The 14,692-nt window shown below is 36.3% G+C and overlaps 1 protein-coding gene across 3 annotated transcripts in view; it reads left to right on the top strand.

Moving 5' to 3' along the window:
* Positions 1-11,538: 11,538 nt before the first annotated feature.
* The window catches only part of ft (cadherin-related tumor suppressor fat), a 105,654-nt gene continuing 102,500 nt past the window's right edge, over positions 11,539-14,692 (top strand). For all 3 annotated transcript variants that reach the window (XM_066398061.1, XM_066398064.1, XM_066398065.1), the window contains exons 1-2: positions 11,539-12,708; positions 14,163-14,683. In XM_066398061.1, the coding sequence (XP_066254158.1) occupies positions 11,981-12,708; positions 14,163-14,683 (1,249 nt within the window). In that variant the 5' untranslated portion in view covers positions 11,539-11,980. The remainder of the gene's footprint in view (positions 12,709-14,162; positions 14,684-14,692) is intronic.

Below are 14,692 nucleotides of genomic sequence, written 5' to 3' on the forward strand. Positions count from 1 at the left end.
TTGAATATCTTATTTTATTGTAATTACATAAAAATGTTGAATTTCGGATATCTTCTGGATATCATGGTGAGTTAAAATTTCAGAATTGAAATTATAAAGTTTGCTTTTTTCTTGTTGATAAAGCAGAGTAATCTGGATAGTAGAAGCAGGTATTGTGTTGATTTAATAACTTTGGATTCGAAATGTAATATATTTGCAGATTCCCAGCTGCCAGCAGCTGGTTCAAAAATTTAAACAAAATTTATGTTAATCTGTACTAAAGCAATGCGGTCATTTTTGTTTCAATCTGATTCAGCCCCGTAGCGTTTCTAGTCTTCCAGAGGCTGACGACACCAACCATTTTTTCACAAGAAATATTTCGCATAATTGAATTATTGGGTCCCACGTTCCTCACATTATGGTTCGACTGTATTCAACGTAAGAAAACCATTGCTTCAATTTTTGGGTTTTGCCTTCCATGCATTAACAGAAACTTTTATCGCTCTTTCACCATCTATTAATTTTTTCTTCCTCCGTCAAATTGTCATTTGTGGATTGCTTTTAGCTTTTGGCAATCAAAATATCTTAAGCACATTCCCATCTTACGGGAAAATAATGATACTTTGTAAAATAATCGGACAAAAAATCTTCCAAATTAAATAGGCAATTTAAATTGTTGATTAGTAAATATCTGTGGAGTACCACAAGTTAGTTAGGGCCGAATAAGTAGAATTTACATGTTAAAATAATAAAGAAAAAAATCTGAAACCTAAATTTAACAGCATGTATATCGCTGGCATACAGTTTTTTACAAGGTCATCTAATTTTGCGATAATCTACCATTTTCTAAAAGTGTTTAAGTTGAATTTGAGACACTCAATATATAATCAAAAACTTATTTTAATTAGAGTGACGGCGAAAATCTTGATGTTTAGGTGAAGGAGAATTCTACAACCATCAGGTTAAAATAATTTAGCTGCATTGCTTATCAATTTAGTCTCACTATTTTCTCTAATAAGGCTGATTTGTACAGTTATGAACCGGCTTTTCCTGATGGCAATGATGACTGAACTTTGATAATAATTTCTAATATACAGTAGTCAGCAACTGAAATGGAACAAGCGAAATTTTAGGTCAAATTTAAAATTAAATATCTCGTGAACCCCGGATTGAACTCCAGTACTTTTTGAAGATTTGGAGTTGGAAGATTTCTCTTCATGGCTGGCTATGAGTGGTCACTAATAAAAATTTACATTTAACAATAAGGAGTGTAACTAAAACCCTGCAACATTTTTTAAAATTATTTAGACAAAAAGTATTTTAAAAATTTTTTTATTAGTGAATATACTGGGTGGTGTAGGCCTTAAGCCATTGCAGAACTTTTTTTAGATTTTCCATAGCGACGGACGTAACGTTTCCTGTGCGGGGTGCTTTTCTGAATTTTGGCCATTTCTCCATTTCAAATTTGAGATGATAGGTTTTTCGTTTTCATGTTTATATTTATGAAAATAATCGGCAAAAAGTATAATTGTTGTACTGTTAACAATACCAGGTGATAGTGTAGTAAAAATGTGACGCTCGAAAAACTAATCTTAACAAATGCTATTCTTGTTGTCATTTGTATTACTTAAGAACATATACCTGATATATGTCTTAAACCTGTTTCAGTTCGATAGGTACATTTAGTAACACTGAAGCATTAAAAAGAAGTATCAAAGGGACGTGCTTATTACGTTGAGTATTGTATGACGAGCATGCAAAGAGTCATTGATTCGACTATATGTCATGTCTAAAGCAAGAAAAGCGTCTAGTATAGTGTTTTAGCTATTGCATTTGCTTCTCTGGTGCATATTGAAAGTATTCTAGCTATGTAGGAATGCTTACACTCGTATTATCTCTAGACATTTTCTGATTTTCTTTGTTATCTCTAATATGAAAGGAGCTAAACTTAGCACGTTTAAAATGAGATTTTAAGATCAAGTACAGCAAGCACATCAATCTGTAACGGTTAAAAATCCTTTTTTGATAGTAGAAGATTCATACAATTTTCAAGTAGATAAGTTTCTACAGGATCTTACAAAAGTGAAATGAATTTTATAGGCAATTTTTCCATGAGGCTATTTCGAGACCCAGCTAATAAACCTTTTTTGAAATACAGAAATTACTATGACACTTCAATATATGTTCGGCCAAATATAGACATTGAATAGTGATCAATTGACTTAGTTTGGATATTCTGAACAATCAAATCAATTTAAATTTGACATCACTTCTCTAAGAGGAATTTAAGTAAAACTTTAGAAAATGTGCTTAAACATACAGGGTGTGGCAATAAAACTTTCTTTTTTCAAAGATCAATTAAAAAAGGTACTCGGTATGTATATATGTATATATTTTTTTGTTAATTAATTATAACAACATGGAAATTTACTTAAGTGTTTTTAAAAAGAATGTTTGACAAATGTCGACCGTTCGTTTTGATGCATTCTTGAATCCGTCCTCTAAAGTGCCTTTCAACACCCTCCAGCATAGCTACCAGTATGTTGGTAACTCTGTCACGAATGTTCTTCCAAACTTCCACCATTACAGGATGGTTTACGTAAACAACCGATTTCAGGTAGCCCCACAGGAAATAATCTCAAGGAGCCAAATCTGGAGAGCACGCGGGCCATGAGATGTCACCTCTATTTGAGATCAGCCATCCGGGAAACGGTTCCCTCTAAAGATGTACTGAAATTCTTGATAAGTGAGCCGCGGCTCCACCCTGTTGAAATTATATTTCGCCTACATCCATGTTGTGAAGTAATGGCAAAAAAATATCAATGATTGCCACGTAACATTCAGCATTTTCAGTTACCGCACGATTGCTCTCCTCAAAAAAGTAAGGTCCAATGATTCCTCCTCTTTACAAGGCACACCAAACTGATACCGGTAGCTATGCTAGAGAGTGTTGAGAGGCACATTAGGGGACTCATCCAAGACTGTGTTAAAACAAACGGTCGAAACTTGTCAAATATTCTTTCTAAAACCATTTAAATAAATTTCCATGTTATTATAATTAATTAATTAAAAAAATTTAAATATATACTGAGTACTTTTTTATTGACCTTCCAAAAAAAGAAAAGTTTTAGTGTCGCATCCTGTATTTTAACGTAAATGTCAAAAATTCAGAACTATTTTCATAGAAATTGCTCATATTCTTTTCTGTCAAGTCAAAGCAAATTGGCTTGCGAATTTCCATTTCGTCATTTTGACTTTCTTCATATTAATTTCTATATTGTTTTTCAACCTTTTTTATTTTCATTATTATTGCTGCTTCCTCATGTTTAGCTATCTAAATAATCAGTGACATTTACTTTACTTATTTTCTATATAATATGGAAATTACCTCTTTTAGATAAGATTAGTTCACGTTAAGATAGCCCAAACAGCAAAGAAAGCTAGTGGGAGGGAAGTCACTACTTACAATGTGTGAGAGATTATGCTGGCATTCGAACAGGGATGAAATGGGGTTGATAGAATGATAGAAGACATTCTGCATAAAAAACATCTTTTGAGACGATAAACAAAATACAGGCAATAAGGGATGTGGACAAGATATAGCCATAATTCTCGGAAATAGAAAGCCTTCCCCACTGGAAGTAAGAGAAGAGAAGGGGTTTTTAGTGGGTATTGCACAAGATTGCCTCTAGGTCCCACATATCCACATTAGTCTAATCACGATCTGGGATGCGTAAACGCTTTTTTTCCTCCTAATCTATATAAAAAAAAAGATTAAGATACCCATTTGAAATAATTCCTCACGGTGGTACAAGGGAATAGGAAAGGAGTTTAGTCGGTCGGTTATCCTGGAGAGAAGACAACCCGACAGTAGGTGGGCAATCGAGCTCGCCTTAGAGCCAACCCACGTGTCTATATGGAAGATTCTCTAATCCTCTTAAAAAAAAACGTTAAGATAGGTGTTGGTCGGAGGACCAAAATCGGTCCTCTGAATATTACTTGAGTCGCAATGCTTGAAACGTGTTTGTGGATTGTGGATTCAAGGGGAGGGAAATCTCATCAGGAAATTACTAGATAAGTAGTAGATAGGAGTTTTAGATAGGAGAGGATTTAGAAGATTTAGATAGGAGTACTCCTAAGAGTATTCCTATCTAAATTCTCCTAAAAGTTGAGAAGTGGTTGTTGCAGCCAGTATGCCTAGTACTACCTACATACGTACTTTCCTACATACTGGCAAACAGAGCAGCTCAATTGGGGTTTGATTCATATTATAGCTTAAGGGATTGAAAGAACTTGTTATTAAAATTGCGTTAATTTGAAGAATTTATTTAACCAGTATTTGAGTGTTAGCTGATAGTCCAAGAAGCTCTGGATGATATGAGCACGGGGCATAATTTGGAGACTGCATTATACGAGTTAATTTAAGTTAAAAACTGAAATGTTTTGACGAAATGCACCAGCAAAGATGTCCAGGGTTGTATAGAGGACTTTGGTTGTAATTTAGTTGTTAATGCTATTTGGCCTACATCAAAAATAGTTATTAATTCGCATTAAATGGATAAAATTTTCGTTCAGTTCTCGATGATACCTTGATTCGATATTCATTCTATATTTCAAGTACTTTCTCGAGTAGCGCAAGGGCAAAGCAAAATCTGTAGCACGGGGTCGTACGATGGATATGGGTGATTAAAGCTAGGCATCTATCATTAGAATCGCCTTGTTCATCGATTTACCATAAAAAAATGCTTAACATTTTTAGCATGTGTGAGTAGGTATAGCTGCACAATGAACTCGGTGTCTCTCAGTTATTTGATCATATGCTAAGATTTCATGATTGATTCATTCTTTCATAACCACGGAGAAGAATGTAACACCCAAAATGACTCGTATCTTCCATTAATTCCCCAACTTCAGCAATTTAAGCTGCACGTACGGCCGTCACACAAGTGCCAGCGCATTTAAAATTTAATTTTTCCCTTTTTTTATTCATTTTATTTGCTCGTGTACACTTTTTTCGATTTTGTTTTCTTTACACCTTGTCTGCCGACCCCAACCCACGCACTCGGGCCGCCATACGCGCGGGACATTCCTAAAACACGGCCACCGTTGTACGACAACAATGCTGAAGAATTGTGCAGGTTTATTTTGCAGGGAGACCCTCACTGCAAGGCCTTTGCTGATTTTAAAGCCTGACCACCAATCTTTTTCATACTGCCTAGATCCCCAAAGAAATTCTTGATCGTCAACCATCATCAGCTGGAAATTTAACAAAATTTCGGCAGAAATATGTGAGTTCAGGTGGTATGCGTTTGCATGAGATTTTTAATGGTCCAGCCTGTAAACTTTGCACGTTTTGAACAAAGAAGGCCTATAGAAATACTGAACAAAAAGCATCCGAAAATATTATTCATGCATGGTTTTGGTATGAAGTGTAGTGGTTGAGGCGTCCGGCGTTTTAGGCCTCAGGTAAAATCTGAAGCCCATGAGTGACAGGTCTTGAATAGGCTATGTGACGAGGGCCGTCTCAGCTTAAAAACACTCAGTCTAAACCGTTTTGGAAATTTAATAGCCCCATATTAAAACGATTCTTGTTCTTTTTGGGACAGAGACAGTCCAACCAAAAATTTTATGTTTTATACAAGTGGAGAACACATAGCTACAAGCACATCTACAACTAACCAATTTTTTCCACTATTAGCTATAAGAGATCATTATTGGGTGCGTTGAACGACTCTAATTTTTTCGAGTTTCTTTTTTAAGCTAGTTGAATAACAGGTTAGTAATGAAACGCATATGGCTCATTATTTATCTAGCGAGATAATCTGTCGCTAACAATTTCGTTATCATCCTCATTGCTGCATTATTTATGGTTGCCATGGAAATGAATATCAAATGAAACATCAATGTTGATGTTATGATTTAAGACGCGGTGTATTTTTATGTTTCGGATTTAATTTATGTTAAATTTAGGCAAGTTTATTGTAGTTTCGTAAAATTGCGTTAAATCTAGTAGCGGAAAAAATTATATATGTACATGTTGTCCCTTTCTTGAGCCCAACTGCGGGGATCGCCGTAACCATGTAAAATACGAGGTCGGTTAAATTGGAAACGTTAATTTTTTTTTTCTTCAACTTATTTGGCGAAGCAATTCAAAATTATTGACAATTCTTCGTTGCAACTTTTCCTTTTCTACAAAGTGGTGTATCATATTCGAAATCTGAAGTTTCGTTTTTCAATAACCATCGTCAATTTTCTTTTTTCTCATGAACGCCATCTTGATTTTTCAAATTTTTGAATTTAGTTTTTTTTACGATTGCGAAAGATGTTTTTCAAGTTAACTGTTGTCGAGACATTTTGAAAAATGCCTTTCGTTTTTTTTACTTTCTATCAACTTGGATGCCCTGAACTAGGGGTTTCTTTCGGGATTTTGTGCATTTTAATTTTTTTATTTATTTTTTGCGGAACCAGTTACCGAAGTGTAGTGAAGTATTTTAATTACACTTATATAAGCTTTTGTATAAGCAGAATACGTTACTTTTTTGAGCGTAATATTCCATATCTATCTTGCATGTGTTGTGTAACTTTAATAATACGTGTTTAACCATAAGCACGATATACGACTATATTATATGTAATGAGCATAAAATAAAGAATGGCTTGGAAGTTCTGTTACACGCCATTTATGATCCTTATAAAACATCTTCATTATATTGATCTTTGGTACTATCTTTTGCAGGGCAATATGTACAAAATAGTTGTTCTGCTAGCATTAAAAGCCACTCCACTTTAAAAGAAGTATTGCTTCTAATTATTCTATTTATAATGTACTTGTATTTTATTTCCTTAAAGCTATATATGTAAGAAATCCCGCAATGATTCACATGATCAACAATGCATAGTGCAACAATTCTAGTGAGTACCTTCTTGGTTCATGAAACAATTTGTCGCGACATTTTACTTCTTCCCCTTTCAATTAAAGTTACGCAAAGTGTTCCTTAACGTCGTACTAAGTTTTTAGGACTTGATTCTTCAGGTCAGTTTAAGAAGGAAAGTTCATACAAAATTCATGTGTCTCAACAAGTCAAATTTCTTGCTACAAGGCGTATACATTGACACATAATGTTTTTATTTGCCAATCTTGGCACCTTGTGACATGTTTGTTATACATCCACTCCTAGATCAAAATCTGGTCGATAATGATAGACTTTTGGTTGTGATTTTACTGAGAATGCTTTTCAAGGAACTCGATTGTGCGTAAATTTTAGTTACGTAAAAGAAATTCTTAGAGAATGAAATCCTGTTTTACATACAGGGTGGTCCGACAAAAGCTTTACACATCGAATTTCCTTATTTAAAAGGAAAATATGTGAACGCGCTCCAATCTATCGATTTTTGATTCAAGGGGGTCATTTTTTTAAATTGTATTTTCAATCCTTCAACTTCAACCCCTGAATAGACCACGGTTTATTTCCATGCAATAAAATCATTTTTGTTCAGTGTTGACTTTTGTTACATGATGTAATTTGGTGGCATTCATGAATATACGATTAGGAATAAAAAACTCACCTCCACCAAAATGTTTCAGTAATACCTCACATTTAACGGTCCCCCTCCCTCCTTTTGAGTCTGCAGGCTCTTATTGCGATAAATGAATTATGAATTAAAAACTATTTCCCCCACAGATTTTGATAAGTTGTCATATTAATGAGGATAATGGCAGTGACCTCAAATTTAAAGGTTATAATCAGGGTGCAACTACCTTTAAAATGAAGTATCATTGGACTCTCCTTCTCATTAGAAATTTTGGGGGTAACTGTCGCCTCTGTTCAGGGACTGAAATTAAAGAGTCGAAAATACAATAAAAAATTGCCCCCCTCGAGTAAAAAATCGACAGGTCCGAGCGTTCTTACACACATTTAGATACTGAAAATCGAGGTGCAAAGTTTTCATTGGGCCACTTTGTATAAAAAATAGGATATTTTATTTGCCCGCCGTTCATTGGTCGCGATAGTTAGAGTGTGGTTTAGACAGCAAACGAAATGAAATAGATATTTTTTCTGCATAAAAAACACGTATTTAAAACGCATTATTAAGTCCCCTGGAAGGTATATTGCATGTAAAGTCAGAAGCGAAAATTTGTCATAATCCGCTGGACTATGATTGCTATTGTTTGGTAGATTGAAAATCTTGAAATCTTTGTCCACTGAAATTGGCAAATGCAATTTTTATTTGATCAAAATAGGCCAAAATTGTTTTCCTCCTTTTGCTCGTTCCTATAGAATCGAGCCCCAGTTTCTCTAGATCACTATTAAAAAATCTCCTCATTGTCACTATACAATTCCATTTTGCAGAGAATAACAAGCCAAACTGTATATTCCATGACCGATTATGCAACCAGATACTGTTAAAACGATTCGTCTCTATCTCATTCAATTTCACCTTTTCTAGGGACGTTTTTTAATCGTGGGATTGAAGACAATTAAGAGAAACTAATTAATTATTCCCCCGTTAAGTAGACATAGTTCATAGAAGTTATTACTGGTCGCACGATTGCGTAGGTGCATATAGCAAAAGTTTTACGATCCGACTGCATGTTACATACATGTTATTCCATACGAAGAAATGTCATTGTCGTGTCACACAACGAAAGCAAATCATATCACACCCACTCTGTTCATTGTTGTTGTATTAACAAGCATTTATGCTTTAAACTGTTAAGATATATTTGCTTGTTAAATGCGTGTAAGTAACCAGGGATTTCTTTAAAATGACGTTGATTTTTTAAATTGAAGCAACAATTTGATGACTAAAGAAGGCATCTAAAAAAACTCCATCGTCAAGAACTTGTTTCTGACGGACGGCGAGATGCCAGAAAAGCGGTGAATAATAGATGCTAATGATATGACCAACAACTACCTTCTTCTTCTTGCGTTCTCGTCTCCGATAAAATTTAAATTGTCCATCGATAGATACCAGATTCCTCATTTCCATGGCCATATATCTTTACCACTGCGACGTCGACCTATACTTCTTGCCTGGGCACACGCAAAGATACCCACGTTCCACGTTACTTCCTTAAAGTCCAAATAGTTACATAAAGGAAACGGACACACTATAGCTACATTGTAGTTTAGAGGCGTATTGAAATTGTTCCGAGAACTCTAATCGGCTCATCTCATGGCATTAGATTCTATAGATGCTCAGATACCAATCCAAAAAAATCCAATCCTATAGATTTATGGCTCAAACAGGCTCGAACTGACACGGTCATAAATAATGTTTATGTTCTTTTCGATTAGAACGCGCAAGTGATTCTGCGGGCCATGTGGCAACGGTGTCTAAGGTACAGGTACCACTAGAGGTATTGCTGATTTGTCAAATCTACTACTAAGACGGAAACATTCAGACTCCTAGTTCGTGTTGTTTCTACCTGCACTCGTAGCTGAAAGTGGCGCGGTTTCGACCAAAATTCCGTTGAGGTTTTGATTGGACAGTTCGAGGAACTTTCAACGAAACTGAGTTCTGATCACTTGTTTCTAGTCAAGTGAACTTTTATTCTTCAATATTTTCTTCATTTGGCAAGAAATCTCAGTCATCGAGGAGCCTCCGCTGGAAAAATCGAATAAAACGTAACCTACTTCTACTTTCTAAAACCGATAATTAACACCTAATGAGATCCTAACAGCGCAAAGTGCTGATTATTGATTGATGAATTAGCTGTGCATAGAATATGTCTTATTAAGTATGGACTTGTTTTTGGGTCTTCAGTTGAAACTCTTAAAACATTAGTCGGATTCCCACGTATCTGCAACGCGAGAGCATGGTTCTCGACAATGCTCGGTCTGCAGACAGATTCCTTCCATTTTTCCTCACTGTCTTTCATTCTATCTCGAAATGTTCTCCTGCACCCCACCTAGAAACACGACATTTACTTCTAAATGGCTCTAAGTGGGATATTAATAGTTTCTGTTTTTGAGCCACGATTTTCTCCCCAGAAGCTTCAGTGTATTCTAAAATAGAGAGACTTAGCAAGGGAGGACGTGAAAGCCCGACTCGTAGAAATCAATGATTTTCAAGACGCGCAAGAAGTGGAGTTTTATGATATATGAAGAAATAACCGAAATCTAGAAAGTATTGTAAAAATTTGATGTTATTTACGAGAAACACGTAGGTATGCTTCCCAGACTCGTGAATCTAACCCCCGATCTTAAATTCTCTAATTGAGAAAATTAACACCTGTCCGGGAACTACGTGAAAATTATCTATTAAGCCAATTTCTTTATGATTTCATTCTCGGAGAATATCCTATTTGACAGATTCCAGAATCTAGCAGTATACATGATGAAATATCAAGATCGTACATTGCTATGTAAACGCTGTATTATGCAGTATAATCTAAGCAAGGACTACATTTTTTTTGGTCTTAATTTGAATGCTTAAAGGATAATTCATGTTCCCATGTACATAGGTACTTAACACGAGGAAACATGACTTAACTATCTAGACTATCAAGACACATAAAAATTAGACACTCTGTTATTTCAAACTACGCTCTAATTTATTGTGTTATGAGAGATGAATTTCTTCGCAAAGAATTGGAGGGTACGTGGAAACCTTACTTGTCGACATTAAATCGTGCTCAATATATTGGTATCCACGTGAAACATACTCATCAGGAAAAACTCCTTTAATGTAATATAACTGGTTCAATTGAGGTAATCGTCTTGCATATTGCTCCAATTGGGTCATTAATATGGATTTGTTGAGCGGGTTTCTTCAGTTGATTTAAAATAGTGAGATTGACCGACAATATAAATTATTACCATCATCTCATGCTAAATAATGGTGTAAAACTACTCTGTTAATAAACAACTTTATAGCCGTTGCTTATCAAATTGCTTTATTATCTTGCCCAAAGTTTAATAGATACTGAAAACAATGAGCCGCTTTAGTTTATTATAACAGTTATTATTTTTATACTTTTAAAAATTCTCCACTATGTCAAAAGTGCCTTCAAAAACGCTTCTAACTTTTCTTTGGGAGTTGCCAAACATTGGAGGAGTTACTAACCAATTTAGTTCCTCAGGTCCAAGCCAGATATGTCTTTAAAGTAACTCGTTTAGCCAACTAATTCGCAAAATAATGCTAGACTATTCGAATCTGGACATAAGAAAAATTATTCTAATCTCTGATTATTCATTTATTCAATTCTTGAATTCATGCCTGTTCTAGACTAAGACAAGTCGAAACTAAGCTTAAAGCAACAAATATTTTGTGCGTTTTTTAAACGTAAACCCTGATGCAATTCACTTATTTTTATCATATTTTTCTTCTGCAGCCTTTGATAACCTTCACAAATACTGAGTTCCTCAGCGTTACTGAAGAAACGAACAGCTTGAACATTCAAACTTATTCCCCATCTTCGAGATAAACAGGTACCTCCGGGCACAAAATTAGAAATATAAATGCAAAAACCGACAACATCGCAATCTTCGGTACCACGCAAGAACCACCTTCCATCTGCTGAAGAAATGGTACTCCTTCAGTCAACATCGTCGGTCCGCGTAAGTACCGTCAAGTACTACCGGTGCCCCGTGCGTTTACCAAGACTTAAACTTCGCCAAAGTTTGAGTGTTATCAGTGGAAGTTTTGTTTGTTATACGTGAACATCCTCCCTGAATGACCTCCTAAAACTCCGGATCTGATCCCTGCAGAAGAATTAAAGATGCTGCGTTCGGTCTGTTTATAACCGGAGTTCTCTGATCTCGCGAGACTCGCGCTTCGGCCATATTGAATACCATAGGGAGCAGGACGGGTGCATAGGTCCGCTAATGCGTTGAATAGAGACAGAGTCGGTGAGGTTGCGAAGATATTTGAAGGGGCAAGGGACTGTGGAATGCTAGATTAAAGAAATAGAAGACGAAGGCATACACGTGGATGATTTTCTAGCATGAAATGAGTACTTTGAGGGAAATTACTAATGTTGTAAGGAGATAGTATTATGCTGCACCACATAAAAATGCAGTTCATAAACAGCTTAGCCCAAATTCCTATATTCCTCCTGCTGGCGGTGCTAGTGGGAGGACAGGGGCCAGGGCCTGGACCAGGCTACAAAAAAGCACTCACAGAGTCCCCTTACAAATACACCGAACAAATGCAAAGCAGGGCAGTAGACACTAGAATAACACTAGAGATCCCTGAAGGGCAGCCAAAGGGTACCATTGCAGGGCGCATACCAACGAAACCGGGCTTCACTTACAGATTCAATGAGGCCCCTCGAGAGTTTACCTTAGACCCTGTGACCGGAGAAATTCGGACTAATGTAGTTTTGGACAGGGAAACTCTTAAGAACGACAGATACGACCTAGTGGTTTTGTCCAGTCAACCTACCTATCCCATCGAAGTCCGAATCTTGGTGATGGATGTCAATGACAATTCCCCGGAGTTTCCGGAACCCAGCATAGCGGTCAGCTTCTCGGAAAGTGCAGTGACGGGAACTAGACTGTTGCTGGACGCAGCGAGTGACAAGGATATCGGTGCGAACGGTATTAGCGATAACTATAAGATAATAGCCGGGAATGGAGATAAAAAGTTTAAGTTGGTGGTTACCGGGAACCCTACGGGAGATTCCTCCTATTTGCATCTGGAAACTACCGGGAAATTGGATAGGGAAACTCAGGGATTTTACATTTTGAACATTAGTGTTCAGGATGGGGGAGCGCAGCCGAGGTAAGCCAATTTTTGAGATCGAATCTAATTACTTTTATTAAACGTGCCACTGAAACTATTCTTGTCAAGGGTTTAAGTATCATAGAGTAGTAAGTCACACATTTTGGAAGTCTATGTAAGTAATCGTGCAAATTGCTAAGTTCTTTAAATTCCTTTCAGGGGCGTTGAACAAAGTTATCTGAGTGTTGTAGCTTGATTTCAAGTACTTTGGAGTACTTTAGGAGTAGTTAATTTATGCATATGGTAAATGCGAGAGCATTCGACACAGGTTACAACACACAAAATTTGTAATTATAAATATGTCCGCTTGGAGTGAAAGGAAAATGTAAATCGCCGATTTGTAAAGATAAGTTTTTGAAATGGAATCCAAAAATTTTAAAGTTATTATTGTCAAAACTCAAAAAGATAAAATTTCATTTGCCGCAAACAACATTTAAAAAAGATTAAATAGCAATTATCGAAATTATATTAAAAAAATGTATAATTTGCAACATAATTATTTTCTATCTCTGCTATGAATGGGTGAATGATCTGTTGTCTATAATTATTCCTTTTTAGACCGATTCTCTTGATGAGTTAATGGAAGAAGATTAGCATGAGCGATATCGTTGAGAACCCGACATTTTCACTAAGTGATGGGAAAGTAGTTTTGTTCTGTCACGAAAATTGCAGAACACCCAATATTTTACAAGTACATGTAACTGGTCTAATCTGAGTCCCGTAGTTTTTGAGATAGATAAACCAGTCCAGATACATATAAATTAAACGATTGTTCTGTGGAACCTGAACTACTTGCTTGCGTTTTGAAAGTTCAAATTGTCTCGGTATCTCAAAAAACTTTGCTAATTCCTGAACCTAACGTTAAAGATGAGATTAAAATTATGTTTATAATGTATCAACTCAGAAACAGCTATAAAAGTCCATTAGCATTCAAATAATCGAATTCAGCCAGATATCTCATTCAGTAGAGCGCGGTAAGGCTCATAAATAAAGAGATTGAATCTCGAAATGCGAAAATATGGGCCTGTTGGATATGCAAGATCGGTTAAATTAGGAAAAAGTGTTTTGTGATATCTAAAAATTTAGTAAAATAGGCGCATAGAAGTTGGAGCCGAAAGAGCAAAACGAAAATGAAACATTACTTTAATGATGTTTCGCAGTACAATGTGTTTGTCTCTTTTTGGAAGATCTGAGATTTGCTGCATCAATTTTTAATAACCCAAAAGCTGTATCCATCTGATTCGACTTCATTAACTTCCTTCACATTCCTTATTTGATTGATATCACAGTGGCAAAACTTGAATGGCCCTAATTAAAAATTTGGCACCTGAGATTGCATTTTACTTACGGCAATGTCTTTTATTAATTACTTGCAAATCTACGGCTCTTGAAATGAAAAAATAACTCCCATAGTTAACGTGCTATAGCCACCTTAATTTCCCTTTAACCCCCAGGTATGGTTACCTCCAAGTGAATGTCACCATCCTAGATGTGAACGACAATCCCCCGATATTCGATCACAGCGACTACATAGTCAGCCTGAACGAAAGTGTGCCCCCAGGCACCCCCGTTCTTCAAGTTATGGCCACTGACAATGATCTTGGGGACAATGCTAAGATCACCTACTATCTTGGCGATAATGAGAGGCAGTTTTCCGTAGACCCAGAAACTGGAACCATATCCACTACGGAACAACTGAATTGTCCCCAGCAAAACTGCGCACAGACGAACAAACATGGGGCTAGCTGCCCTAAGAGTTGTGTGTTCACTGTTTTTGCTAGGGATCACGGTATTCCTAGGCAAGATGGTCGGACTTATGTAACTGTGAATTTACTGGATGCCAATGATCACAGTCCAGTGATAAAGTTTAGGTACTTTCCCGCAACTGCTGCATTTGCCACTGTCGATGAGAATGCTGGAAATGGGTCTGTGGTTGCAGCGGTTTCGGTAGTAGACCAAGATGATGGTTTGAATGGTTAGTTTG

Source organism: Euwallacea similis, chromosome 16 (genome assembly GCF_039881205.1).
Source record: "Euwallacea similis isolate ESF13 chromosome 16, ESF131.1, whole genome shotgun sequence".
Lineage (NCBI taxonomy): Eukaryota > Metazoa > Arthropoda > Insecta > Coleoptera > Curculionidae > Euwallacea > Euwallacea similis.